Source organism: Artibeus jamaicensis, unplaced genomic scaffold, assembly GCF_021234435.1.
Source record: "Artibeus jamaicensis isolate MK-2021 breed Jamaican fruit bat unplaced genomic scaffold, CSHL_Jam_final contig_3126, whole genome shotgun sequence".
In the NCBI taxonomy this organism is placed as follows: Eukaryota; Metazoa; Chordata; class Mammalia; order Chiroptera; family Phyllostomidae; genus Artibeus; species Artibeus jamaicensis.
The window spans coordinates 20,844,025-20,870,696 of NW_026521723.1; the positions used below are offsets into that span (position 1 = coordinate 20,844,025).

The 26,672-nt window shown below is 38.3% G+C and overlaps 2 protein-coding genes across 7 annotated transcripts in view; one reads left to right on the top strand and one right to left on the bottom strand.

Moving 5' to 3' along the window:
* The window catches only part of CCDC14 (coiled-coil domain containing 14), a 48,005-nt gene extending 35,341 nt beyond the window's left edge, over positions 1–12,664 (bottom strand). For 2 of the 6 annotated variants that reach the window (XM_053663099.1, XM_053663097.1), the window contains exons 1-8: positions 12,506–12,606; positions 7,013–7,068; positions 6,616–6,688; positions 6,295–6,364; positions 6,080–6,202; positions 2,059–2,301; positions 1,854–1,948; positions 237–735 (exon numbers count right to left, since the gene is read on the bottom strand). In XM_053663099.1, coding sequence (XP_053519074.1) covers positions 237–735; positions 1,854–1,948; positions 2,059–2,301; positions 6,080–6,202; positions 6,295–6,364; positions 6,616–6,688; positions 7,013–7,068; positions 12,506–12,535 — 1,189 coding nt within the window. In that variant the 5' untranslated portion in view covers positions 12,536–12,606. Of the gene's footprint in view, positions 1–236; positions 736–1,853; positions 1,949–2,058; positions 2,302–4,119; positions 4,180–6,079; positions 6,203–6,294; positions 6,365–6,615; positions 6,689–7,012; positions 7,069–12,505 lie in introns of those variants that run through there. The other 4 variants (XM_053663095.1, XM_053663101.1, XM_053663094.1 and 1 more) reach the window with 4 other exon arrangements.
* Positions 12,665–12,721: 57 nt separating this feature from the next.
* On the top strand, positions 12,722–24,108 carry LOC119039677 (coiled-coil domain-containing protein 14-like). The gene is given in 5 exon segments (XM_053663029.1): positions 12,722–13,106; positions 17,343–17,561; positions 17,637–17,769; positions 23,078–23,265; positions 23,268–24,108. Coding segments are annotated over 5 exon segments (1,668 nt in total). The 3' UTR covers positions 24,011–24,108.
* Positions 24,109–26,672: the final 2,564 nt, after the last annotated feature.

Genomic DNA, 26,672 nt, shown 5'->3' on the forward strand with positions numbered 1-26,672 from the left:
AATAAGACTGTTTGATATTCCCTAGTACATTTCAAATCCACAGTAGAGAAGTCAAAATCTAAAAAAAAAGAATAAAGCTAGCAGAACTCATTTCCTTATTAGCTGGAAACATATTTCTATGGAGAATACCACAAACTCCGTGATGATTATTCTAAATTTAAATGATGACTAAATAATATGGCATGGCTATATAGCATTAACACCACACTACAGAAAATTATAAGGTACTTATCTACCTTGTTCTGCTACCAGGGCTTTTAGCTCTCCCAACAAATACTTAATAATTCTAACTTTTTCAGCACTCTGGTTCCCATTTTTTGCTTTCTGGACACCCTTTATTCTTGAATCTCGCACATGTATGTTTAAATCCTTTCCTTCACTTGTAACCTCTCCAGTTTGTTCTTTGACACATTTTTCTTCATTAGTGGCCAAGACAGCTGACTGTGATAGAGCGGGACTTCGGTGTGTCTGACTGTCCGGATATGAATGCAACAGATTCATATATGTTTGGAAACACTGTAATAGGTCTGGTTCCTTACAAACTTCTTGTTGTGACAGAATTCCATTGGCAAGGTCCAGCTGCTGAAATGCTGGAATAGCTGCTTTGTCAGGTTTGGGCAGGCTACACTGAACTCCAAGACTACTACTAAAGGTATTCCTTAGAATATCACTACAGTTCACAGAAACTGTTTTATGTTGTGATGCGGACTGGTTGTCATCATCAGTCTGAACTTCCTAAAGAAAAGAAAAAAACAAGTTAACCCTTCAAAAATGTGAGCACTGGCATTAATTATAATAAATTCAAATCAGAAATATTAGAAAATGACTTCTGCAGGACGGAGTTATAGATTACCAGTGAGTAAGCTGGGTTTCCCCTTAGTACAATATTATAGCTGTTAAAAAGCTAGTTTATTCTGCAATATAGGAATATTATATATTATATATAAAGCCACACCTAAAATAATATTGTTTAGAAATACCACTCATGGTTTAAAGAAAAAGGCATAAAAAATTAGCCCACTTAGGGACTAAAACAAACTTCTGCTTTGGGAAATTTAATGGTAAGAAAGCAAGCTCAAACACACAAAAAGATTTCACACAGACTCACGGAAATGTTACAGTAGTAAAAGCTGACTGCTGCTTAAATGTCTGCCAGGGGGGAGTAGGGGAGTAGTCACACAGATGCAGTATATCCACTAAGTAGAGTATAATCAACTTATTAAAAATTTACACACTATAGATAAATATAAAAACATGTTTATAATAAAGAGTGAAAACAGCAGAATATCAAACAGGACACAATTTAATTATGACCATATTTTTTTAAAAACCCAGACTTAGCCCAGGCTGGTGTAGCTTGGTGGGGTTGAGCTCGGGCTGGGAACCAAACGGTTGCCAATTTGACTCCCCAGTGGGGGCACACGTGAGAGGCAAACACACATTGATGTTTCTCTCCCTCTCTTTCTCCCTCCCTTCCCTTCTTTCTAAAAATAAATAAAGTCTAAAAATGAATGAATGAATAAATAAATAAATAAGCAAACTTAGATAAAAACCAGAGAACAAAATCTACACAGAGAATTAAATGATTGGAAAGTTCTCTATCAATGTTAACAGCAATTGTGTTTGGTTGGTTGGTATGAGTGACTTCTTTTTTCTATTGAGCTCTTCTCCCTTTTTCCTCTCACCATTGTCTTTAATAAATAGGTAAAACGACTTGGGTAATGATATAACTGGGAAAAATAATTGGTCTTTATACATCCTGGGACATTAAAATATAATCAGTAACTTCAATTTTCTCTCTTGGAGATGACAATTTCTAAAAGCTACTTGTATAGTATATGAATTGTACCTACAGAATGAACCACTGGAGGGCAGGGAGGCTGCTGAGGTAACTGGATTGGGGTGGAAGTGGATAAGCCATGACTAGAATGTGGAGTTGCCTGGCAATCTAAAAGGTAAGAGAGATAAAAAAAGTCATTCACATCTCATATAACTTACAATAACCAGTCAACTTAATAACGAGTTTATATACATGATTTTAAAAATATTCATACTAACCAGGGCCAGAGCCAGACCCAGTGTGGCAAGGTACAGCAGGAATTCCATTAGGGTTGTTCTTTGAAGCCGAGTTATTCATCAATGACATCTGAGTCTGCACATGCTCACAGAGGGCTTGGTATATTATGGGTGAGTACATTCTATAATGATCTTGGAATGACCAATTTTGTGGCATATCTGAGGAGTCTCTTTCACTTCCAGCAGAAGTTTTATTAGGTATCTGTTTTCTATAATCTGAAGATACTAATGTGGAAGAAGGAAAAAATGTGGAAATATGATTCTTCAAAAACTTTTATCGTAAGAAATTAGGGAAAAAACTTTCAGAAGTAGCTCAACTCACTGTATGTTTTACAGAAGGGTTTTTTTTAGCCTCTCATCAACCATAAAGAAAATAACCTCAAATTCTTTTTTAGCTTGTAATCAATTAAGTTCTCCAGTCAAAATTATCTATACTATGTATTTAAAATCTCTTGTATCTTATTTATAAAATCTCCCTTGAATTAAAAGACGTCTCTCAAGGGTGTTATTGCTCTCTAAAATCCAATAAAACCTTCACCTTGCTCCTTATCTAGTTTCATGTTCTTGAAGGGAAATGAAATTTAAAAAGCAGAAAACTCTGTGACAAATATGATGCTTTAATGGTTTAAAAAAATCAATCAGAGCTTTGAAAACAATAATGGACGATCTACACATTGTACACTCAAACAAAATCCTAACCTGGCACTGAAAGTCTCCAAAGCCTGACCATAACCTACTTTTCCAACCATCCTCCCATCACCCCCAACTCAACTTTTTCATTCCAGTCAGGCCCATTTAGACCCCCCAACAAGCCTTTTTCATCCTCCTATAGCATTAATCAGAATGAATCATTTCTTCCAATGCAATTCTACCCACTGGACAAGGCTCATCTGCAGTGATCCTTGCTCATCTGTAGAATGATCTACATACAGTATATGGGTTACATTGTTAAGAGACCATCCTTCATGAGTCTCTTCAGCTCCTGTGTTTCTTGCTGACTATACCAAGAAAGCAAGGCATGACCTAAGCTCTTTACCTGGGCTGTTTCTCAGAGTGAAACCTTAGCTACCTGGAGAGATAAGTAGTATTTCCCCTGAGACGAGTACAGGCTTGCTTACTGCTTACTACCCAAAGCAATGTAATCACCAACTCAGTGGTCCTTAGCTGAAACTTAAACCTCTACAGCATGTCTAACATCCATCAGTATCCATCCCATCATGCCCATGGGAATTGGTGGCAAGGGGGAACCAAGACAAATATGCAGATGTACACGCTGCTTATTGCGGTATGAGTAATAGACTCCTTTGTCTCTGACCTAGGAGTCTTGTGTCTCCTGCCAGTATCTATGACACAGTAAGGCAAACTTACTAGCTTCTAAGAATAAAAATCAAGTTGGATCTGATCCAATGGGATTCTCAGCATTATCAAGGAAAGAAAGCCTGTGGTCAGAGTATATATGTTCCTTAAATGAAGTTCACTGTTTTTGTCGGGGTGCTCCATTCTATACAGCAGTATCTGAATCTCCGTCCCCTCATCCTTCAAGGCCAAGAAATGACAACATCTCCGATGCTACTAGCACTGGGTCAGTACAATGCCCTGTGGTTTCCCTATACCCCACTCACACCTTTGTAATGAGTTTCTTTCTAAATAAACCCTCCTTGAATTATCCAGAGTGGATTCAATTCAAGAAACACTTGACGTGAAGTGTTGCCATCTGTTTCCTATTGGAACTCTGAACAACAAGCAGTTTCTCTGGGATCCGAGTTGCTACCATGTCACCACTGTCAGCCATGAATGTTCCGAATGAGAATTCTTTGAGGAAGGGTGCCCTGGACAAGAAATAACCCACCTTGAGGAAAAAGTAGGACACTGGAGGAATAGACAGTTGGTACTACCAATCCTCTTTGTCCACTGGGCCCCAATACCTAGGCCTGAGCTTTAAGAGTTTAGAACAGGGGTTGCCCTGGCCAGGTGGCTCAGCTGGTTGGAGTGACATCCATGCACCAAAAGGTCACAGGTTCAATTCCTGGTCAGGGCACATACCTAGGTTATAGGTTCAATCCCCAGTCAAGTAATGGACAGTAGTCTACCGATCGATGTTTCTCTTTTTTTCTCTCTTCCTCTCTCTAAAAGCAATAAAGAATTTAAAATATCCTCGTGTGAGGATTACATGAAGAGAGAGTTCAGAATGGGGGTTAACATGCTTTTTCTTAAAAGGCTAGAGGATTAATATTCGGCGCCTAGTAGCCCAGATGGTCTCTATCACAACTACTCAACTCTGCTGTTACAGCACTAAAGCAGCCACAGAAAATACATAAATGAATTAGCACGGCTCTGCTCTGATAAAACTTTATTTATAAAATAAATAAAATACTAAACATTGCTTATGAACTAAAACTGACTACAGTATGCTGACCACAGGTTTAGACTACTGCTGACCAAGAAAAATATAATGTAAACCATATATGCAATGTAAAATTTTCCACTAGTTAATCAAAAAAGTAAAAATGGGGCCCTGGCTGGTGTAGCTCAGTGGATTGAGCACAGGCCTGCGAACCAGACAATCACGGTTCGAATCCCAGTCAGGGCACATACTGGGGTTGCAGGCCGGTTCCCTGTAGGCCAGTTCCCAGCAGGGGATGCACGAAAGGCAACCATACATTGATGTTTCTCTCCCTCTCTCCTTCCCTTCCCCTCTAAAGATAAATAAATGAAAAAAAATAATAAAAAAATTTTAAAAAAAGTAAAAATGGGTAACATTAATTTTCATGTTTTATTCAAATCAGTATATCTAAAATATTGACATTTCAACATGCAATTAACTTTAAATGTTATTTCTTTTTTGCATTAAATCTTCTAAACCTAGTGTGCATTTTATATAAAGCACATCTCAATCTGGATGCTAAATTTTCATCAGAAATACCTGATCTGTATTCAGATTTAATAAAATTTACAGCTGCAAAAGCAGACTCATGTACCCATGTTATTCCAAACATACTTAAATGTTTTCTAATGACTGGATCAAGTACCCACTTTCAAGTTTAAATTAATTAAAATTAAACGACAGTTACAATTCAGCTCCTTGGTTGTACTAGACATATTTCAAATGCTCAATGGCCATATGTGGTTAGTGACTACCACCCTGGATAATGCAGGTCGACATAATGTGAGGCTAAATGTAGCTGGTCTCTGCCTTACTCCTCTGATTCAGGGACCCTATGGAACATCAGTCTCCAGTCTAGGGCTACTGTACTGCCACACCTGATTTTCTAAACTGAACACCTTGCCTGAGCTGAATCTCAGCATGCACTGCTGTGCTAATGTTTTGGGCCCACCTGAGCTGTGGAACTAGCTCATCAACATTCTGGTCCATGTGAACTCCCATTGTGAAAATGTTCATGTCCCTTTTGGGCTATCTTGTTCTATAGGTCACCAAGGGACAACATAAGCAAAACTTGTGATTTCTAAGCTGTGTGCAAAATTATCACACTTAATTAAGTCAGCAAGTTAACTGTGAAGGTGTAAAATATCTTCGGCTACATTCACCGTCGGTCAGTAGTCAGTAGCAGGCCCTCTGTCCCTGGAATTTTACCTTCTTACGTACCATGCATTCCAACTGTGCAGCTCAACAAGTTGAGCTACCAAACCTACCAAGACATAGACATACACAACAATGCAGAAATAATAACCCAGTGAACTACTGATTATCTATGGAAACAAGTGGCAGGGAGAACAAAGATAATTCAACATACCTCCCCAATGGCATTCTGAGTTGTAGTCTTGTCTCCTACAAACCTAAGTCACTTTTCTACTTTTGTTCTTGGGAACTTGTTAGTCAACAAAGTAACTACCTGGCAATTAGAAGCTGAGTAAGTAAAGAGAGGCACACACACCTAAATAGCCAATATATGATTAAAATGAAAGACCAACTGCATAATCCTGATAAGTTTATCAAAATCCTCAGAATTAAGTAGTATATTTAAAGAAGTGTAAAAATACTTACAAATTTCTTTCCGGACTGAGGAAGGAAGAGTATGTTTTCCACATCCTTTCTGTTTAGATCCATACCTTTTGCCCTCCGAAGGTCTAGGGTTGTATCTATTTTCAGAACATGCTGTTTCTGAGCCTATTAATAATTAAAACAAAAATTCATAAGCACTGAGAGAACTACTTAAGTGAGAAAAGCTGATCAGCAAAGAAGCATTTAAAAAATAAAACCTGAATTTTCATTTCTCAAAATGTTCTGCAGCAAAGAAGCACAACCATCAAGCCCCTGTACAGCTTCAGTCTGTAAGGAGAAAGTCATTTAGCAATGTGTACATAAAATTTCAATGCAGGGAAAGAGAACTAATTGCAGAGTTTAAAAATTTCTTTTAGGAACAACTTAGTATTGGTAGAAAACATAGTTTCAAAGCAACAGCAAGTATACTTCTTTAAGACAATTAATACTTTACATTTGAATTTTTATTCCCAACTTTTAGCTTTTCCCTGAACACTAATTAAAATAATGTACATTATATCGATTCAGTTTAATCTTACCTGACTGTCTGAATCAGAATGGGTGGGATAGCCAGAATCTGCATTAAAACGTGATATCTTTCTTAAATGAGTCCTAGAAAATAAATCAAACAGTTTTACAAATACTACACATTTTCCCCCAAAATATATTGTAAGTAGTCCTTTTCTTTTTAGCAAAGGTTGGATAAGAAAACTTGTCCAAACATGTACAGATCAGATTTATACAGCACTTTATGAAGACTCAAACACTAGTAAGCACTAGAATGACCAACATGGGTAGCTTTGGAAGGCTCCTCTGGAGAGTTTTGTGATGGTAGAGACCCATCCAGTATTCTTGGGCAGGCTAAATTTAGTCCAGACCAAACACCTGAAAAATCTTTTAGATTTCCTGAAATCGTAATCTTCTTTGAGTACTTACGGCTTCTTTCCATTGGTCAGTTTAGCAGGTGCGGAGTGCTTTCCTGAAGATAACACCTACAAAATAATATATTATAGTAGGTATACAAACACTTTTCTATTATACTTTTATTATGCTGTCTTAACAATATCTGAAATACTACTTATTGTGTCCTTTTTTATTATGGTAAAACTTAACAACAAATTTACCATCCCTAAGTGTATATATTTCTACGGCATTAAATACACTCACACTGTTGTGCAACCGTTGCCATCATTCATCTCCAGAACTTGCTCATCTTCCCAAACTGAAATTCTGTACCCATTAAACATTAACTTCCCCTCCTTTCCGCCCTTCAACCCCTGGGAAATACTCTTCCACTTTCTGTCTCTATGAATTTGACTACTGTAGGAGCTCATACAAGTGCGATCATACAGTGTTTGTGTCCTTCTGTGACTGATTTATTTCACTTAGCCCATCTTCAATGTTCATGCATATTGCAGTAGGCATCAAAATTTCCCACCTTTTTAAGGGTGAATAATATTCCATTTTATGAACGGACCATGATACTAATTTTTAATAAATGTGATATAGTCTAAAAACCAACTCATTTGTTCTACATAAAACGTCAGCCCTGGCTGGTATAGCTCAGTGGATTGAGCGCAGGTCTGCGACCCAGAGGATCACGGTTCAATTCCCAGTCAGGGCACATGCCTGAGTTGCAGGCCAGTTCCCAGTGGGGGACACACGAGAGGCAACCATACATTGATGTTTCTCTCCCTCTCTCCTTCCCCTCTAAAGATAAATAGATAAATAACCTGAAGTACTTACTACAGTAAGTTGGACTAGACTCAATCCCTGTACGTGTTCTACGTTCCCCAAATTCTCTAAAACATGTAATTCAAGATATAGGGCAGAGTCCATAATTCTGATTCTATTTACCCACATTCTTTATAATGCCTGACAAGACCAGCACACATCATTCCTCTTTATCTACACATCGTTTTCTCAATTTTTCCTTTTAAAGTCATATAGCAATACTGGTTTTACTAAAATTTTATTTTAAAAGTAATATAAGTAGGCTACCTTTTTTGTAGAAGAAAAAAAATATGCCTTTGCTTTTTACATGCACCCAGTATCTTGACTGGAACAACTGCAGTTGCCTATGGAAAGGGAAACTGAGAATCTGGGGGAGAGAGCAGGGGATGCTTTCCATGGCATACCTTTTTATAGCTTAATAATTTTATACAAGATAAATACATTATCTCTATTAAAATATAATTTTCAAAAGACATGGTTAAATTCCCTACTCACTCCCTGATTTCATCATTCAGGTGCAGTCACTGTTACATTTATGACTTTTCTTGACATGTTTACATATTTCATCCCCAGAGAGCTCTGAGCAGTAACTGAACTTTCTGGAGTTATAGCATCTTCTACTATTTGTTTGCATATGTACTGCCTCCTTTTGCCACTGAGAATGCCACTGAGAATACATGGAAAAAGCTGAGTCACGTCTTTCCTTGAGATAATGGAATATGATGGAGTCACGGAGCCAGCAGTATGAACCAATATTTCGGGAATAAGATCCCATGTAACAGAGCGCTGCCGGTCCTCGCACACATTCGGGGTCTTTCTCTTCTGCATATCTATCTTGGTGTCCTAGCCAGAATCATAATAAAAATATAAACCATGGGGCTGTTAAGTCTAAAACAACTACAATTATTATCTTTCAAAAATTTTTTAAAAAGCACTGAAATAAATGTGTGGCATAACTGTGTTATACATAGTATTTCTCCAAAAATACACGAGGTTATATTACAATCAGGCAAAGAAAATTACCCAGGATAAAAACACCCTGCAACAGTAATTACCATGTTGACACATTGAGCATCCACTGATAACTCTTGCCTTAATTAACTCACTTGGCAAGTACTGATTTTTCTTACATCATTCCTTCTACAGTTGTTGGCACTTGACTTCAGTGAAACTTTTCCTTCTCCATTTACTTGTTACTATAGACTCACTGATTCCTCTTTTATTCAATAGGTTATGTCCAAGTTGCCCCAGATTCTATCAGTGTGAGTCTCTGCAAACTGCTTCCTGTATCTTTCAACATGTCTGTCCCCTTTAGTTTCTGAGCCATCCCTTACTTCCTGCAACAAGGGGCTCCAGGCTCTTTCTTTCTTCTAATTATGGTAAGAACAGTTAACATGAAATCCATTCTCTTAAATTTTTAAGTGTACAACACAGTGCTGTTAACTACAGACATGATGTTGGAACTGATCTTGCATAACTGAACGTTTATACTCACTGAATAGCAACTTCCCGTTTCCCACACCCTCTCTGCTTCTATGAGCCTGACTCTCCCATTGTAGGTGGAGTGATGTGGTGTTTATCCTTCTGTGGCTGGCTTATTTCACTTAGCATAATAGCCTTAAGATTCATCTATGGTGCACGTGGCAGAATTTCCCAATTTCTGAAGAATGAACAATATTTCATTGTGCGTATAAAGCACATTTTCTTTATCCATTCACCCATCAATGGACATTTAGTTGTTTCCACAATCTGGCTATTTTGAATGCTTTAGTGAACACGGGAATTCAAATATCTCTTCAAGATTCAGTTTTTAATTCTTTTGGATAAATACTCAAAGTGGGAATAATTTTTTGAGGAAATTTTATATTGCTTCTCATAGCAGCTATACCCTTTCACATTCCCACCAACAGCAGACAGAATTCCAATTTCTCCACGTCCTCACCCTCACTAACACTTCATTTTGGGGGATTTTGTTTTTAAATAATAACTATCCTGACTGGTATGAGATGGTATCTCATTGTGGTTTTGATTTGCATTTCCCTGATGACTAGTGATGTTGACCAAAATCTTTTCATATCTGTTAGCCATGTGTATGTCTATAATTCATATTTACAAGTTGCTCACTTTAAAATGAGGTTATTATTTATTTATTTATTTTGCTCTTGAGTTGTAGGAGTTCTTTAGATATTGTGGATATTAACCCTTTATCAGATATATGGCTTACAAATATGTATTTTCCCATTCCATAGGTTGTGCTTTCTCTCTATTATTCTTTCTGTTGTGCACAAGTCTCTTATTTTGAGGTATCCAGGCTCATCTTACCATTTCCTGTCTCAGCCCTGGTGTTGACTGTTTCACCAAAAAGCTGTGGTTCCTTTTACAGGACAACTTATTTAAAAACCAACATTTAGGCACTAGATATGCTCTTCACTACTGGGGCTTCCAATCCTTTTTCATATGTACTGTCACCATGACTCTATAGTTGTAATCTTAAATCTTGTGTTTGCACTTTTAAATCTTCTTTCCACATTAACATAGTCTTCAAAATTTGTTAATGATTGCATAGTATTTCTTCAAGTGCAAGTAATACAATGTGCCTTTGCTTTGCTTTCTGTTTTTCATAATGAAAAAATAAACCTGAAATAAACCTTCCCATATACTGAAAACAGCCTTTTCATATTCAGGATTAAAAACTTAATTATTTGGTGAAAGGTTATTTGTTGTTCAATGGCCCTTGTTACAACTTGTAAAACTACTCTCCAAACTGAATGCCCCAAAACACAATGCACTAGATAATCAGACTATTTTACCTCATATTTCCATCCACAGTTTACTCTGCTATTTGAGAAAAATACAAGCATTTCTTAGGAATCAGACTTACAAGCAGTGCAAGATAAAATTACATTTGTGGAATGATTTCAAGTGTACCAAAGACTTTCATTTACACTTAATCCACAGCCTGTGAGCTGATACGTTTGTAAGAGGTGGAAATCTAAATTTCAGAAAGATGATTAAACCATGCACTTCCACGGTATAGTGTAATGTGTAAAAGAACGGACTCTGGCCCCCGCCCTGTGGGTCTGAATCCTGTCTGCACTGCTAACCAGTTACCATTAGGGAAGTTACCAGTATCTGAACTGCAGGGAACTGCAGGGAAGTGATTTTTCTGAACTCTTCATCCCTCAATTTCCTTGTGTATAAAATGCTGAGGATAACAGTATCTACCTACTAAGGCTATTGTGAAAATTAAATGAGAAATTATATGTAATATATAAAAGCACTTAGAGTACGTTCACATTGCTAACTAAATGTTAGTTGCTATTATCATTAAGATAGTAGTGAACTAAGTTTTGAAGGTGCCTAAATTTTGTTGCATTTATGTCAAGTGTGAGATATATGTTTCACCAGGTTCTGTGACTTACTCTCCCCAATTCTTTGAGCAGAATTTTATAAAGGAGACTCAGAGAAATAAAAAGTACTTTGCTTACTGTCACTACCATAGTAGAACAGAAATTTGAGTCTGTAGACTATGACTACAAAATCATTTTATTACCCCTTGCTGACTGGGCATATTCTGAGTTGATTCAGAATAACACAATAATCTATAAGGATGGGTCTGGTCTGGAAGTACTGAGAAAGTCTTGAGCCAGGTCTTGAAAAAAGGGTAAGATTCACATTAATGGGGAAGACAGCATTATAGGTAAGTTAATAAAAGACAGAAGACCAAAAATTAAAGGAAGGCTGCATACATTTAAGGAAGAGTAAGATCATTCTAAGTAGCAGATCTCCCTCTATAAGAGTTGATTTGTTACCTGAAAATCCACTATTTGTCAGGTGCTGTCCTAGACCCTGAAGATGTAGATATAAATTGTGTAGTAACAGGGGCACATAGATTAGCGACTTCTCTAGCCTGAAAAGTGGTTTGATAAAGGTTAGAACAGGGCACAAAAGGAGACCTAAGAGGCACCCAAATAGTGGAGATGGGAGTGTTAAGCAAGGCTTCTTTCTACAAGTGGCCCTTGAGCTGAGACAGGAGATGGGAAGTGTAGCTACCAGAGATAGGCGTGCATTCTAGGCCGCAGAGAGTGCAAAGGCATGTTAGCAGGAGGACACGGTGTTGGATAATACTGGACTAGAGGCGGCGGCCGGTAAGAAATACACAGGCCAGAATCCAAAACATCTCAAGCCAAAGAAGTGAGATTTTATCTGGAAGAGGAAGTGCTCCAGTGTCAGATTTGTAGCAGAAAAGAGTCATTTAATTACAACTAGGAGTGTGTATCTGAGACAGGTAGGGCTAAAGGCAATGACACGAACTAGGCTTTATTTTTTAACTACTAGTAAAATACCAGCAATTGTGACGAAGGATCAGTTAAGAGCGGCACTTGGTGGAAGAGCCGAGAACTTGGATTTGATGCAACAATGTACTGAAGCTCGAAGATATTAGGTCACCAGACCAAGCGGCGGAGGCTGACCTCCAATTCCAGTCCTACGAAGCCAACGCTCTGGAGGTCTACAAGGATTAAAACAGTGTACATCTACCCACAGAGCGGATGTTTGGATTAGGTGTCTTCCCTACTTCTCTTAACCAGCATTTCCAGCGCGATCGCACTTTTGTTTTCTTTCGGTTTTCCACCTCTCCCGGCCTGAGAACCCCCTCCATTCCCACAGTGGACGCCTCAGATCCACAGCCCTCACCTGGCCCGGTCGAGATCCGGACCTAACCATCTCTCGCAGTCTCAGAGAAGCCCAGGACGAAGGAAGCAACACTGCACGGTAAAACGAATTAACCGCCGAGATCAAGGACCGCCCAGGGCCCCCACTCCGGGCTTCCGCTTCCGGAAGGAGCCAGCGAAATGCCGCGCTTCTTAGTTTGCAGCCCGCGGCAGACGCCTCCTGCCTTGCCAAAGCCGGATGTACTGGGCCTGCGCAATAGACCTCTCCCGGCTCCAGCCTCTTCCAACTGGCTGCAGGTTACGAGAAGGCGAAGAAACGCGAATGGGGCGGGGCTGGGGAGGGGCCAAAGTCGGCGGGGAGCGAAGAGGGGAGGGGCCAAGGGGGCGGGACCAGGGGGAGGGGTCCAAAAGGGGAGGGTCCAAAGAAGGAGGGTTCCAAGGGGAGACAGGCCTAAGAGGGGCCGGAGGCCACAGTCCCCAGGCCGAATACCGAGACCTGGAGGAACTAGCAGAGGCTTCACCAGGATTTCTGGCGCTGCGCCACGCAAAGAACTACCGGATTGTGCAACTGGTGGAGGATTGGCGCCCCCAAGGACTCGCGAGGTCCAGAGGAAGGGAAGCGGGTAGAGGGGCGGATGGGTTTGAGAAAGAAATGCGCTGGGCTTTTTGGGTTTCGGCTTTTGAGTTTTGTTAGGTGTCTTCTGTGACATTTTGAATGATTTTCAAATAGTCAATAAACATTAGTCATTGGTCTCGCTTTCTCTGCGTAATTCTAATGGCAAGTTCAAAATTGGTCACTGTGGCCCTTGATCTCAGAATGGTGCTCATCACCTGAAAGTTGGGATCTGGTTTTACTTCCATGCATAGTTGTCTACCCTTCAGCCTAGGTAATTACTGTGAAAGAACGACACAGTATTCTTACCATGGCACGCTGCACGAATTTTAATGGAAATTAGTCCTTGGTTATAAGGTATTGATTTGGGGTTAATATTTTAAATCAATTGATTTCATTTTTCTAATTAGGAAAAAGAGCAGCCTCTTGAAAGTCAATGTAAGTTTAATTGCAAACCAATTGCAATTAAAACAAAAACCTTGGAAACTAAAAGCTATCCACTAATACATTGCACACTCATAGTGAGTGATTTTGGGAATCTGGGTATTTAGTAAATTTAGTTTTGAATTAGATTAGACTGTGAAACCTCTCTCTTCTTCATCTCTCTCCTATGTGTTTAACATGTTCAAGAAATAAAAATCCCCCATGTAATCTCGCTACCCAGATCGCTGCATTCCCTTCTAGACTTTTCCCAATTGTGTGTGCATACATAAGTATATTGCAGCAACACAATATGATCCATATAACTATAACATGAAGGTTTTCTGTCATCAGTTCATCAACGTTGTTTCTTGCTAATCTACAATTACAAAATGGCTGCCGGGTGTTCTATTTCCCTACTCTAGAATTTTATGTCCCCAACTTACATTTTTTGTTTGTTGGGTTTTTTCCTCTTTGTTTTTAAGATAATAGCTTCTGTTTTTGTTTGTTTTGTTTTGTATCCCCCCAAATTTTTTACTGTGGTTAAATACATAAAATAACATACAATGCAACACATAAAATGTACCATTTGAACAATTTTTAAGTACAATTCCATGGTATTAAATAAATTCATAATGTTGTGCAATCGTCACCACCATCCATCGCCAAAACTCTTTCATTCTTGTAAAATGAACTCAATACCCATTTAATAATAATTCCCATTCCACCCCACCCTAACCCTCAGCACCTGACAACCATGATTCTACTTTCTGTCTTTATGATATTGACTACTCCAAGTACATCATATAAGTGGGGATTTATAGTATTTGTCCTTTTGTGACTGGCTTGTTTCACTTGTCTTCAAGTTTCATCCATGAAGTAGCATGTGGGAAAATTTCCCTCTTTTTTAAGGCTAAGTAATATTCTATTGCATGCATATACCACATTTTGTTTATCCATATATCTGTTGATGTACACTTAGGTTGCTTCCACATTTTACCTAATGTGAATATATCACTATCAGCATGGTACACCAATATGTCTTCCAGACCCTGCTTTTAATTCTTTTGGTTATGAGGCCAGAATTGCTACATCATATGGTAATTCTGTTTTTAATTTTTGAGGAACCATCATATGCTTTTTCACAGTGGCTGCACCACTTTATGTTCCCATCAACAGTGCACAAGAGTTCCAATTTCTCCTCATTCTCATTAACACTTTTTATTTTCTGTTGTTTTTTTAAATAGTAGCCATCCTAATGAGTGTAAGGTGGTATGTCATTGTATTTTTCATTTCAGTTGCCCTGATGATTAGTGATGTTGAGCATCATTCCACATGCTTATTGGCTATTTCTTTAAAGAAATATCTACCAAGTCCTTTTTGCATGTTCTGGATATTAAACTCTTATATGTATGATTTGCAAATATCTTCTCACAATCATTAGGTTGATTGTTGCCTTTTTACTCTGTTGATATTGTCTTTTGATGTATATTGTCTTTTGTGTCTTTTAAAAAACAGTTTTTTATTTTCATAAGGTTTTCAATTTATCCATTGTGTCTTTTGTTGCCTGCATCTTTAGTGTCATATCCAAGTAATAATTGGAAAATTTAATAACTGTGAGTTTGCTGTCCTTTCACTGTTCATCTTTTTTATCTTCTTTTTATTAGATAAGTCCCTTTAACATTTCATATAATAAGGGCTTGGTGATGATGAACTCCTTGAATTTGGTCTTATCTGAGAAGCACTTTATCTGTCCTTCCATTCTAAATGAAAGCTTTGCTGGATAGAGCAATCTTGGATGTAGGTCCTTGCCTTTCATGACTTGGAATACTTCTTTCCAGCCCCTTCTTGCCTGTAAGGTCTCTTTTGAGAAATCAGCTGATAGTCTGTTGGGAACTCCTTTGTAAGTGACTGTCCCCTTATCTCTTGTTGCTTCTAGGATTCTCTCCTTCATTTTAATCTTGGCTAATGTAATTATGATGTGCCTTGGTGTGTTCCTTCTTGGGTCCAACTTCTTTGGGACTCTCTGAGCTTCCTGGATTTCCTGGGAGTCTATTTCCTTTGCCAGATTGGGGAAGTTCTCCTTTATTATTTGTTCAAATAAGTTTTCCATTCGTGGCTGTTTCTCTTCCCCTTCTGGTACCCCTATAATTTGAATGGTGGAATGTTTAAAGATGTTCTGGAGGTTCCTAAGTCTCTCCTCATTTTTTTGAATTCTTGTTTCTTCATCCTTTTCTGTTTGGTCATTTTTTTCTTCCTTCTGGTCCACTCCCTTGATTTGAGTCCCAGTTTCCTTTCCATTACTATTGGTTTCCTGTGCATTTCCCTTCATTTCAATTAGTTTAGCCTTCATATGTTCCTCTAATTTGTGACTAAAATCAACCAGTTCTGTGAGTATCCTGATCACCAGTGTTTTGAACTGTGCATCTGAAAGTTTTGCTGTTTCTTCATTGCTTAGAGTTATGGGCTCTGGGGCTTTGAGTTCTCCTTGAGCCATAATGTTTTGCTCTGTTCATGCCTGTTATATATGAGGAGCAGAGCCTCAGGTGTTCACCAGGGTAGGGCCACCCAGGTCATTGGTTTGTGATGCTTTATGTGGGGGCGGGGTCAGAGAGGGACAATAGAGGTCCCCTCTGCAGCTTCCTGCTGCTGGGGCCTGCGCAATCGTCTCACTGCTCGCTCCTTCACTGGTTTATCTGCGAATGTGTGACCGTGGTCAGCCCTCAGTAGGTCTGCCCGCTACTCCACACCTGGGGTCCACCCACGGCTGCCTGTGCACCTAGTTCGAGCACCTGAGCCTGGGTCAGTCCTGTGGATCTTTCCTGCCCAACCCTGCTCTGCCGCTGGCTCTGCCCCTCTTACCGGTTTAGCTGAAGGGTTTGTTGTTGTCAGACTTCCGTATATTTCAATTTTCTGTGGTTTGGCTGTGTTTTTGTTGCTAAAACTTTGTTGTTTTTAAACTTGGTTGTGTGAGAAGGCACAATGTTTCCACCTATGCCTCCATCTTGGCGGAAGTCCAATAATTGGAAAATTTAATGTCATGAAGCTTTGCTCTGTTTTCCTTCTAAGATTTCTATAATTTTAAGTCTCACATTTAGGTGTTTAATCCATTTGTGGTTGATCTTTGCATAGGGTGTTAGGTAAGAGTCCAACTTTATTCTTTTGCATGTGGATATCCATTTTCCGAGTATCATTTGTTGAGAAGACTGGTATTGGCCTCTTGTCAGAAATCATTTGATCGTATATGTAAGGTTTTATTTCCTGGCTCTCTATCTATTCTTCTGGTCCATATGTCTGCTTTTATGTCAGTACTGTGCTGTTTTTGTTACAGTAGCTTTGTAGTAAGTCTGAAATAGAAGGAAGTGTGAATGCTCCAGCTTTGTTCTTCTTTTTAAAGATTGCTTTGACTATTTAGGGTTCCTTGAGATGTCAAATGAATTTCAGGATGAGTTTTTCTGTCTCTGCCAAACTGTCGCTATGAATGCAATAGGGATTGAATTGTAAATACTTTGAATAACATTTTTTGTTGAAATTTTTAGTATTTTCTACATATAAGATTATGTAATCTGTGGACAAATATAATATTACTTCTTTCTTTCCAACTTGTTGAAAAGACTGTCCTTTCCTTATTTAATGTTATCGACCTCTTGTCAAAAATCATTTGACCATATATGTAAGGGTTTCTTTCTGGGCTATCTATTCCTTTGGTCCATATGCCTTATAAATCAATAAAATTTAAGCCTTTCCTTTTTAAAAAACAGCTTTTTTCTAGGTTTGTAGTTTTTTAAATTGGGGAAACAATTATCTGATCTGTTTTGTCTTACAGTCTTTTCCCTTCAATCATTGGATACGTTACCACAGAATCAATTACAGGAGTCACTAAAGGGCTAGGAATTACTACAGAGTAAAAATGAAGAGCTTTTAAAAGTGATAGAAAATCAGAAAGGTGGAAACAAAAAATTTGCTGATATATTTAAAGAGAAAGATCAAACTATACTTGAAAATAAACACCAATTTGACATTGAAACAACTAGAGTTAAAATTGGTATGTATTTGAACTGTAGTTATGGTCACGTTTTTTAAAATGAATAAGGAAACTGAACCTCACTTGTTGTTTTAGAATTGGAGGAAGCCTTAGTCAATGTGAGGAGCTGCCAGTTTAAGTTAGCAGCTACTGAAAAGGAAAATCAGATATTGGGAGTAACATTACGTCAGCATGATGCCGAGGAGACTCGACTGAGAGACTTAACGAGGTAATATTGAACATTTGAGTAACTTACTCCTTCTAATAGGTATACCTATGAACTTTGACATCATTTTAGACCTGCTCTCTTTCCCCCTTATTTTGTCAGTGTTTTTGCTAATTTCTGCTGTTTTTTATTCTGTCCTTACTATTAATTTAGAAACTTTTAAACTGATCAATGTTTTTTGTAATTCCAGGAAAAGGGCTCTGATGAGGTAAAGCCTTGTTTAGCAAACAGGTTAAGAGCTGTCTTGCTCTACAGCTAGAGAGACCTGAGTGGAATCCCAGCTCTACCATGTTTTAGCTATATGACTTTAATCAAGCTATAAATCTCTCTAAGTTTAGCTGTCAAGTGGAGACATGAATAGGGCTGATATCGGGACAAAGAAGTAACAGGAGAAGCCCTTACCATACTAAGCCCTCACCATACTAAGCCCTCATGCCATAAGATCTTGGGTATGTCATTTAGACTCATTGAGCCTCGTTCAACAGTAAAATGAAAGAGTTGGCAGCTCCCCTTAAGATTCCTACATTCTTGGACAAGGCTTTACTCAAAATTACCTCAGCCAATTTCATATGATATGTACTTACAAAGTTTAGTTTTCTCTTTAAATATTTGCTAAGAATTGGGTTTTCAAGTGCTTTTTAAGATTGCAGAAGAGAAGTCAGTTATTTTAGGCCTGAATATCTTCACATCTGACCATGCCTTTGAATGATTCTGGAAATTCATAGTTCCAAATATAAAGCCATCTGGAATATCAAACAGTCTCCTTTGTATTTCAAATGAGAGGATCCATTTTGAATTATCAACTTTAAGGAAAATAGGTAAAATAGTAATATACATGTAATATTTAATGTATTAATTTAGTTTTGCAAACATTTTAGATCATTTTATATAAGCTATGTTAGCACAGAAATACTGCTTTCAGTCCACTTTCATATTTCAAAGAGTAATTTCATTCAAACATTATTAACAGTGGGAAAAATAAAAGACACTGCTTATTTCCACATAGTGCTATAATTAATTAGGCTTTAGTCAGTGTTTGTAAAATGTTGGCTTATACCACTCTCATCCAAAGTAAAGCAATTGAGAGAATTTCCTTTCTCAAGAAAGTCTTTATAAGGTTTCCTAAGAAAAAGCATCTCTTCTGAAAATACTTTTTGAGTGAAAACTCAGTTGTTATCAAGTATTTATGGTAAAAGAAGCCAGTCACAAAAGGCAACATATCCTGTGAATCCATTTGTATGAAATGTCCAGAATAGGGAAATTCATGGAAATAAAAAGTAGATTAATGGTTGCCAAGGGCTGAGGAAAGAGGGGAAGAATAGGGAGTAACTGCTAATGGGTATAGACTTCCTTTTTAAGGTGATGAAAATGTTCTGAAACTAGATAGAGGTGATAGTTGTCCATCTCTGAAATACTAAAGAATATTAAGTTGTATGTTTTTGAAAGGTATATTAAATATACTATATAAACTATGTCTCACTAAACTTAAAAATGAAGTATATATGGTGTATGGCCAATTTGGGAAAGTGTAACAGGACCTCAAGTCGACATGGCCAAGGTCCGTTTGTGGTCACTTGGGTGTCACTGAGAGCATCTCTGCACTTCTAAGGTGCTTGATTCTCAGCCCCAAGCAGAGAATGAAGCAGAGGACCTGGTCCCTGGAAGTTTCCTTTTCTTTTCACCATTTGTTCTTTATCATACCACAAAGGCCAGCTTCTTTATGAGCATGAAATCAGAAGCTGATTTTTTTTAAAAGTCCTCTCTCTTCCATATGTATTGTTTTATTTGTCCTCATCTATGGAAGGAAGATTTTAAGATCAGCATTTTCATGGGTGGGGACAACTGGGACCATGGAATTTAAATATTAATAGAAATTTAGTAACAGGGCTGGGACTAGAACTCACATCTCTTAGTTCCCAGGCCTGTTTTCTTTCAGTCTTGCACATGTCATGGCCTGAGATAAAATAGTTTATCCCTGGTAAACGTCTCCATGCCTAAACCTTAGCATTTTTCAGCTTAGCCTAAGCCTGGGAGATGGATGGATAAATAGATAGATTTATTTGCTTATTCACTTATTCAAATAACATTTACTGTATATTATGTTCTGAACATGTATGTGTGACTTTGTGATCACCTAAATAAAGTAACATATCACCAAGCAAAAAACGTTTTCTAGTGCTTTGTACAGAGATAACATCTTTTTAAAGGATAAAATGGACTGAAAACTATTTAACATGGATGGTACATTTGTGAAGAAAATTAATAAAAGTGTAAGAATAGTTTCAAAATAAATGGTAGTATAATTATTCCAGAAGTTAGCATAAATGGAAGCCCCGCAAATGAAGGAACTTACCTGACTTTCATAGCTAGTTGGTGCCTAAGCTAGGACCTGAGCCAAGATTTTGGATTCCCTCTTCAGCCTTGCTTACTGCTTTGAAAGGACAGCTTCTCTTGGAGAGAAGATGACTCATTATTGAGAGGTTTTTCTGCCTTTGTAGAAGATACCTTTGTACCCGCATATTCTTTCAAAGTAGACAGTCTGCCTTTTCCAGCATCTGTTAGGAATGAAGAAAGATTTGCTTGCAACTGGAGCCATTTTATCCATTCATTCATTCATATTTTTAAAGTATTTTATATTGATTATGCTACTACAATTTTCCCCTTTATCCCCCTCTGCCCTGCCACCCAAACCTCCAGCAGTCTCCACCTTAGTTCATGTCCACAGGTTGTACATGTAAGTTCTTTGAGTCCTGTTTCCTATACTATTTTTTATCTATTTTATGCCTACCAATTATGCTTCTTCTTCCCTGTACATTTTACCTCCTATTCCTCCCTTCCCCCTCCCCACTGAAATATCTCCATGTGACGCCCATTTCTCTGATTCTGTTCTTGTCCTATTGTTTGCTTAGTTTTTGTTTTCATTGTTTTTCTTTTTCTTTTAGGTTCATTTGTTGATAGTTGTGAGTTTATTGTCATTTTATTGTTGATATTTTTTATCTTCTTTTTCTTAGATAAGTCCCTTTAACATTTCATATAATAAGGTCTTGGTGATGATGAACTTCTTTAACTTGACCTTATCTGGGAAGCACTTTATCTGCCCTTCCATTCTAAATGATAGCTTTGCTGGATAGAGCAATCTTGGATGTAGGTCTTTGCCTTTCATGACTTGGAATACTTCTTTCCAGCCCCTTCTTTCCTTCAAGGTTTCTTTTGAGAAATCAGCTGATAGCCTGCCTTATGGGAACTCCTTTGTAGGTGACTGTCTCCTTTTCTCTTTCTGCTTTTAAGATCCTCTCCTTATCTTTAATCTTGGGTAATATAATCATGATGTGCCTCAGTGTGTGCTTCCTTGGGTCCATCTTCTTTGGGACTCTGTGGGCTTCCTGGACTTCCCAGAAGTCTATTTCCTTCACCAGATTGGGGAAGTTTTTCTTTTATTATTTGTTCAAATAAGTTTTCAATTTCTTGCTGTTGTTGTTCTCCTTCTGGCACCCCTACAATTCGGAAATTGGAACGTTTCTGGTTGTCCCAGACGTTTGTAAGTCTCTCTTCACTTTTTCGAATTCTTGTTTATTCATTCTGTTCCAGTTGGATGTTTATTTTTCCCCTTTGTTCCAAATTGTTGCTGAGTACTGGTTTCCTTCCTGTCACTGTTGGTTCCACGAATATTTTGCTTTATTTCATTTTGGATATCTTTTGTTTGTTTTTTTCATTTTTCATCTAAGCTCAATCAGATGTGGGAGCATTTTTTTTTTACTTAATTATTTTTCAAGTGCAGTTTTCTGTCTTTTATCCCATCCCAGCGCACTCCACCGTGCTCCCCACCTCCCTCCCACTTCCACCCCCTTAACCATTGTCCATGTGTCCTTTATACTAGTTCTTGTAAATCCCTCCCCTTTTTCCCCTTAAATTCCCTCCCCTCTCCCCTCTGGTCACTGTCCCCCTGTTCTCTATTTCAGTGTCTTTGTTTTTATTTTGCTTGCTTGTTTGTTTTGTTGTTTAGCTTTCTGTTAAAGGTGAGATCATATGGTATTTGTCTTTCAACACCTGGCTTATTTCACTCAGCATAATACTTTCTAGTTCCATCCATGCTGTTGCAAAGGGTAGGAGATCCTTCTTTCTTTCTGCTGCATAGAATTCCATTGTGTATACGTACCACAGTTATTTGATCCATTCACTTACTGACGGGCACCTAGGTTCATGTGGGAACATTTTGATTATCAGGGCTTTAACTTCCCCATCAGATAGGTTGGCTGTCTCCTTATCACTTAGTTTTCTTTCTGAAGTTTTGCTCTGTTCTTTCATTTGGGTCATATTTCTTTGTCTTGGTGCATCTGGTAAGTTGGAAGGGGGTGGGTCCCTAGGTATTCACCAGGGCAGGGCAAACCTCCTTCATGCACTGCAGGGCTGCCTGTGGGGGAGGGGCCAGAGAGGGAACAATGCAGCTTGCCTGCTCCTCTGTAGCCCACTTTCCAACAATCGCTTGAAACTGGGAGTTCCTCCTGCCACAGCAACCACCATAGTCCACAGCCACCTCCAAGTCTCAGTTTTGTTTTCAGCCATCCCCACCTGCCCACCTGGTCCTCCACCTCTACCCAATTTTTCTGAGCCAGCCCATGTGGTCTGCCACCTTAGTGATCTGGTTGTTCTGTTGATTTTTTCTTTAATTCCTTGTTTGTTGGACAGAGTTCCTGTAATTCTAAAGTAGGTTATCTTCTTTTTGCAGTTGAGGAACTTGAGATTCAGAAAAGTTGAGTGACTTGTCCCAGATTCCAGCTAGTGATAGTGTTAGGATTGGATTCATTTTTTTTCTGACTTCAAACTCTGTGTGGTTTTCCTTAAACCACATTTTTCCTGGTACCTAGTTGTTATATATACTGATTTATTCCAGGTAATGTCTAACCATTCTTTTTTTTTTTTTTTAGTATTACTCCAGCGGCCTTTGAATATATATTTGAAATGGAGATTAGTAACTTAATTACTAACAATATCCACTCTCAAATGAGTAGTGTGTTGACTAGTTTGCAATGATTCTCAGGAATAAAGCATCTCCATAGCAGAAAACAAAAAAATTTCCAAGCCCCTATTTTTAGACATAATATTAGAATTGATGCACACCAAGGTCTTTCATCATTTATTATTTTAATTTACTGTTTCCATAGCATATCCCATACTACTGTGCTTTTAGTTGCTTTTCCCCATATTAAACACCAGGCACTTCCCTCTCATCCTTTCTTTTAAAGGTGAGGCATATATAAGTAAATGGAAGAAATGGGTAAACAAGCTAATGTACTAAATTTCTTTCTAACAGAACTTTACAGAGCAGTATGGCAAAGCTTCTCTCAGATCTTAGTATGGACACTGCTCGCTGCAAGCCTGGGAATAATCTTACCAAATCACTTCTGAACATTTATGAAAAACAACCTCAGCATGACCCGATCCCTGCTCAAATTTCCATAATGAGCTACCTAAACAAGTTAGGCACAGATCCCTCTTTTACTCAGAGCCACTTTCTGAAACCAACAGTGAGGAGAACGTAGTGCCAGACAGGCCCTGTGAAAACGCTCTGCCTTCCAAAGGCCCTCAACATGGGGACCCCAGGAGTGTGGAGGAAGCATCGGCCCCTGGAATCATTTGTACCCTTCCAAAACAGGATTCTGATGAGGAGAGCAAAATTATGACTTTAATAGAAGGCAACTGCAATCTGGATAATACAATTTATATTTCGTTTGCCAGAAGTACTTCTAAAAGGAAATCACCGCTATCTAAGAGATTATCCCCCCAGCCACAGGTCAGTGTAAGTCCACCACCGCTGCCCAGCAGCAGTGCACCTGTCTCAGAAAAAGAAAGTAGATCGTGTGCACCTGGAGTTTGTTCTTCTTCCAAAAAGGAAGCAGAAGATGCACGTGAGAAACTTCCCACAACAGCTGAAATGGAGGACAAGCGGCTCCTCAAGGTAATAAAGGAAGCCATCTGCAAGATCTCTGCTGCCACTGCAGGGCCACAGGAGCCGGCCGCATGTCACGGCCCCTCCACTCGTCAGAGCGGCAGCTTTCAAGTGAACAGTAGTACTGTCTGTGATGGTAGCTTTTTAAACTCAGACTTGACGTCTGACTGGAGCATCTCTTCTTTTTCAACGTTCACTTCTCGTGATGAACAAGACTTCCGAAATGGCCTTGCAGCACTGGATGCCAACATCGCGAGGCTCCAGGAATCCTTAAGGTCCGGTGTTCTAGAGAAGTGAGCTCAGGAGAAGAAAAATGAGCATCTGTTTTTAAGAATAGAACTTGCATACATTGACTACATATTTTAAATTTTTGTATAGAGGAATGATGTTCTATATTAATTATGTGTGAAAAAATAAATTTAATCATAAATTTATTATTGGAATATATTGATACTGTGGAGCTTATAAAAACAGATCATCTTAAATTTACATTTGCTGAGAGAAGAAAGTTTTAGATAACTAGGGAAATAGTATAAGTAATATTTCATTTTAGTACTTATCAATTTCAGTTCTCTTATTATCCTGATGGGTGAAGGGTGCAGGTTGGAACAATTCTCTTAAGGATAATTGGAAGTGAGTCCCTGGGTACAGTTTACTATATTCAAACTAGAGTTTCTCATTTAGGATTCCTTTTTGTTTTTTTAATAGCATTGTGTTTCTTATATGGGATTCTCTGTGCTATAGGCTAGTGTTTTAGGTGAGTTGTATGAACATTTAAGATGGAAGTACTCCACCTCTTAAAAAAATTAAGTGGTCCACTAAAATACAGGTAACATCCTAAGTTAGCATATGGTTTCTTAAAGCTTTGGCACTTCTATTTACCTTTATCCTGAATGCATATTTAAGGTCATATAGCATAGAAACATAAGAGTTCAGTTAAATTTCAAGGTGGAATATGACCCTAACAAAATGGAAGAGACATTGTGTTTCATAGAAGTTTAGGGAAGGGGAAAGCCAAAACGTGGTAGGAGGAACCTAGAAGAGAAGCTTCATTTTTACTCAAAGAATGTATAGGCTTTGAATAATCCTATGAGTGTCCTCAAAATGTTGACCCCATAAACAGTATCACAAAATGTGGGGGCTGGTTCAGTGCAGTATTAAGAGGATGGTAAGCACACTAGAGAGAGAGAGAGAGAGAGAGAAGGAAAGAGATGCAGAGAAAGAGAAAGTACCTCTTCCTGGCTTTGTTGGAACACTGCTCATTCATTTACTTAGTGTCTATGGCTGCTTTGTGCTACAATGGCAGGGTGGAGTAGGTGTGACAGAGACCATAGGACCTGCCAAGTTAAAAATACCTACTATGTGACCCTTTACAAAAAAGGTTTGCTGACTTAGAGTAAAAACATCATAACTTCCTCTAATACTAGTGAGCTCTTTGTGCTTCTTCAGCTCTACGTTGTGCTTAATTATCCACAGAAACTATTATTCTGAAAGAAACCAAGGCTAGGGAGAAACAGTGGAAAAATTAGAACTGCAGCTTAGAGAATGACCAAAGCAAAAAGGCGGCAAGATACAAAAGAAATTGTAAAGCTGAAGAACAAGTCTGACTCTGGGGGGAGGTAGGAGGAGGTAAAGGGGGTGTAAATGGTGATGGAAAGAGACTGGACTTGTGGGGGTGAACACAATACAATGTACAGATGATTTATTTATTGTAGAATTACATACCTGAAACCTATATAAACGTATTAACCAATGTTAGCCCAATACAGTTTTTAAAAAATCTGAATTTCAGAAAATGGCTATAGATGGGAAATATACTCCTATATGTGTGTATTTATGTGTACAGAATCTATTCTGTATTTTATATATATTTATATTTGTATGTTTCTATATACACATTTTTCTGATTAGTATTTAGCAATACTAAAGTCACAATTGCCCATGCTAGAAGATTGATGTGTATAGTGCCCAAAAGAAATAAAGAAATCAATCAACATAACACATGAATAACAATAGAAATTTGAAATATGGAGAACAGGTGAATTTAGGGAAAGAAAATAGTTTAAGTGTTTCCATCATCTCCTTTTGATATTGACATGAGGGTACGGGCTTGAAAGTGGTATCTTTAATATCTCTATCCAAGGTGCTATATAATATGAAAGGGAAAGTCAAAGATAAATGCCACCCAATGAAACATGAAAATGTCAATTAAATTATTCTTGAGTTTTGCAGAGAAATTATTATTTTTAAGATTTTATTTATTTACTTTTAGAGAGGGGGAAGTGAGTGAAAAAGAGAGGGAGAGAAACATCAATGGGTGAGAGATACACATGCTCCCAACTGGGGACCTGGCCCACAACCCAGGCATGTGCTCTGACTGGGAATCAAACCAGTGATCTTTTGGTACACAGGCTGGCACTCAATCCACTGAGCTACACAAGCCAGGGCAAGCTTTTGCAGAGAAATTAAAGAGCCAGGTGAAAGCCACATGCCTCCTGCATTCGGCTAATTTTTTCCCAATCTTATCTTCTTCAGATTACTCCTCCCTACAACCCATGACACCATCTCACTCTATCTTGTACTCCCTACATACACACTCGCATGTACACACACATTTCATTCCATGCACAAGATTTTGCTCTTCATTCTCATGTATCCAGCAATTCCTGCCCTGTCCCCATCCCTAAGCTTCTGCTCAAAGGCACAGACATTGTTGCTTACCTACCCAAAATACATTCTGGCATGCCTTCTTACTACAAGGACTAAAATATTATTCAGGAGACTAATCTATCCACATAAATTATTTACTGCTAATATTGCAGCTAGGATGGCCATATAATTTGTTTCTTGTCATGAGATATGACTCAGAGAAAGTGTGCTAGAGAGTTGGCAAGGGGGAGTATTTGCCCTTCTAATATACACCCTGCCTTTCCCTTACATCCTTTCTTAAAACAAGGAG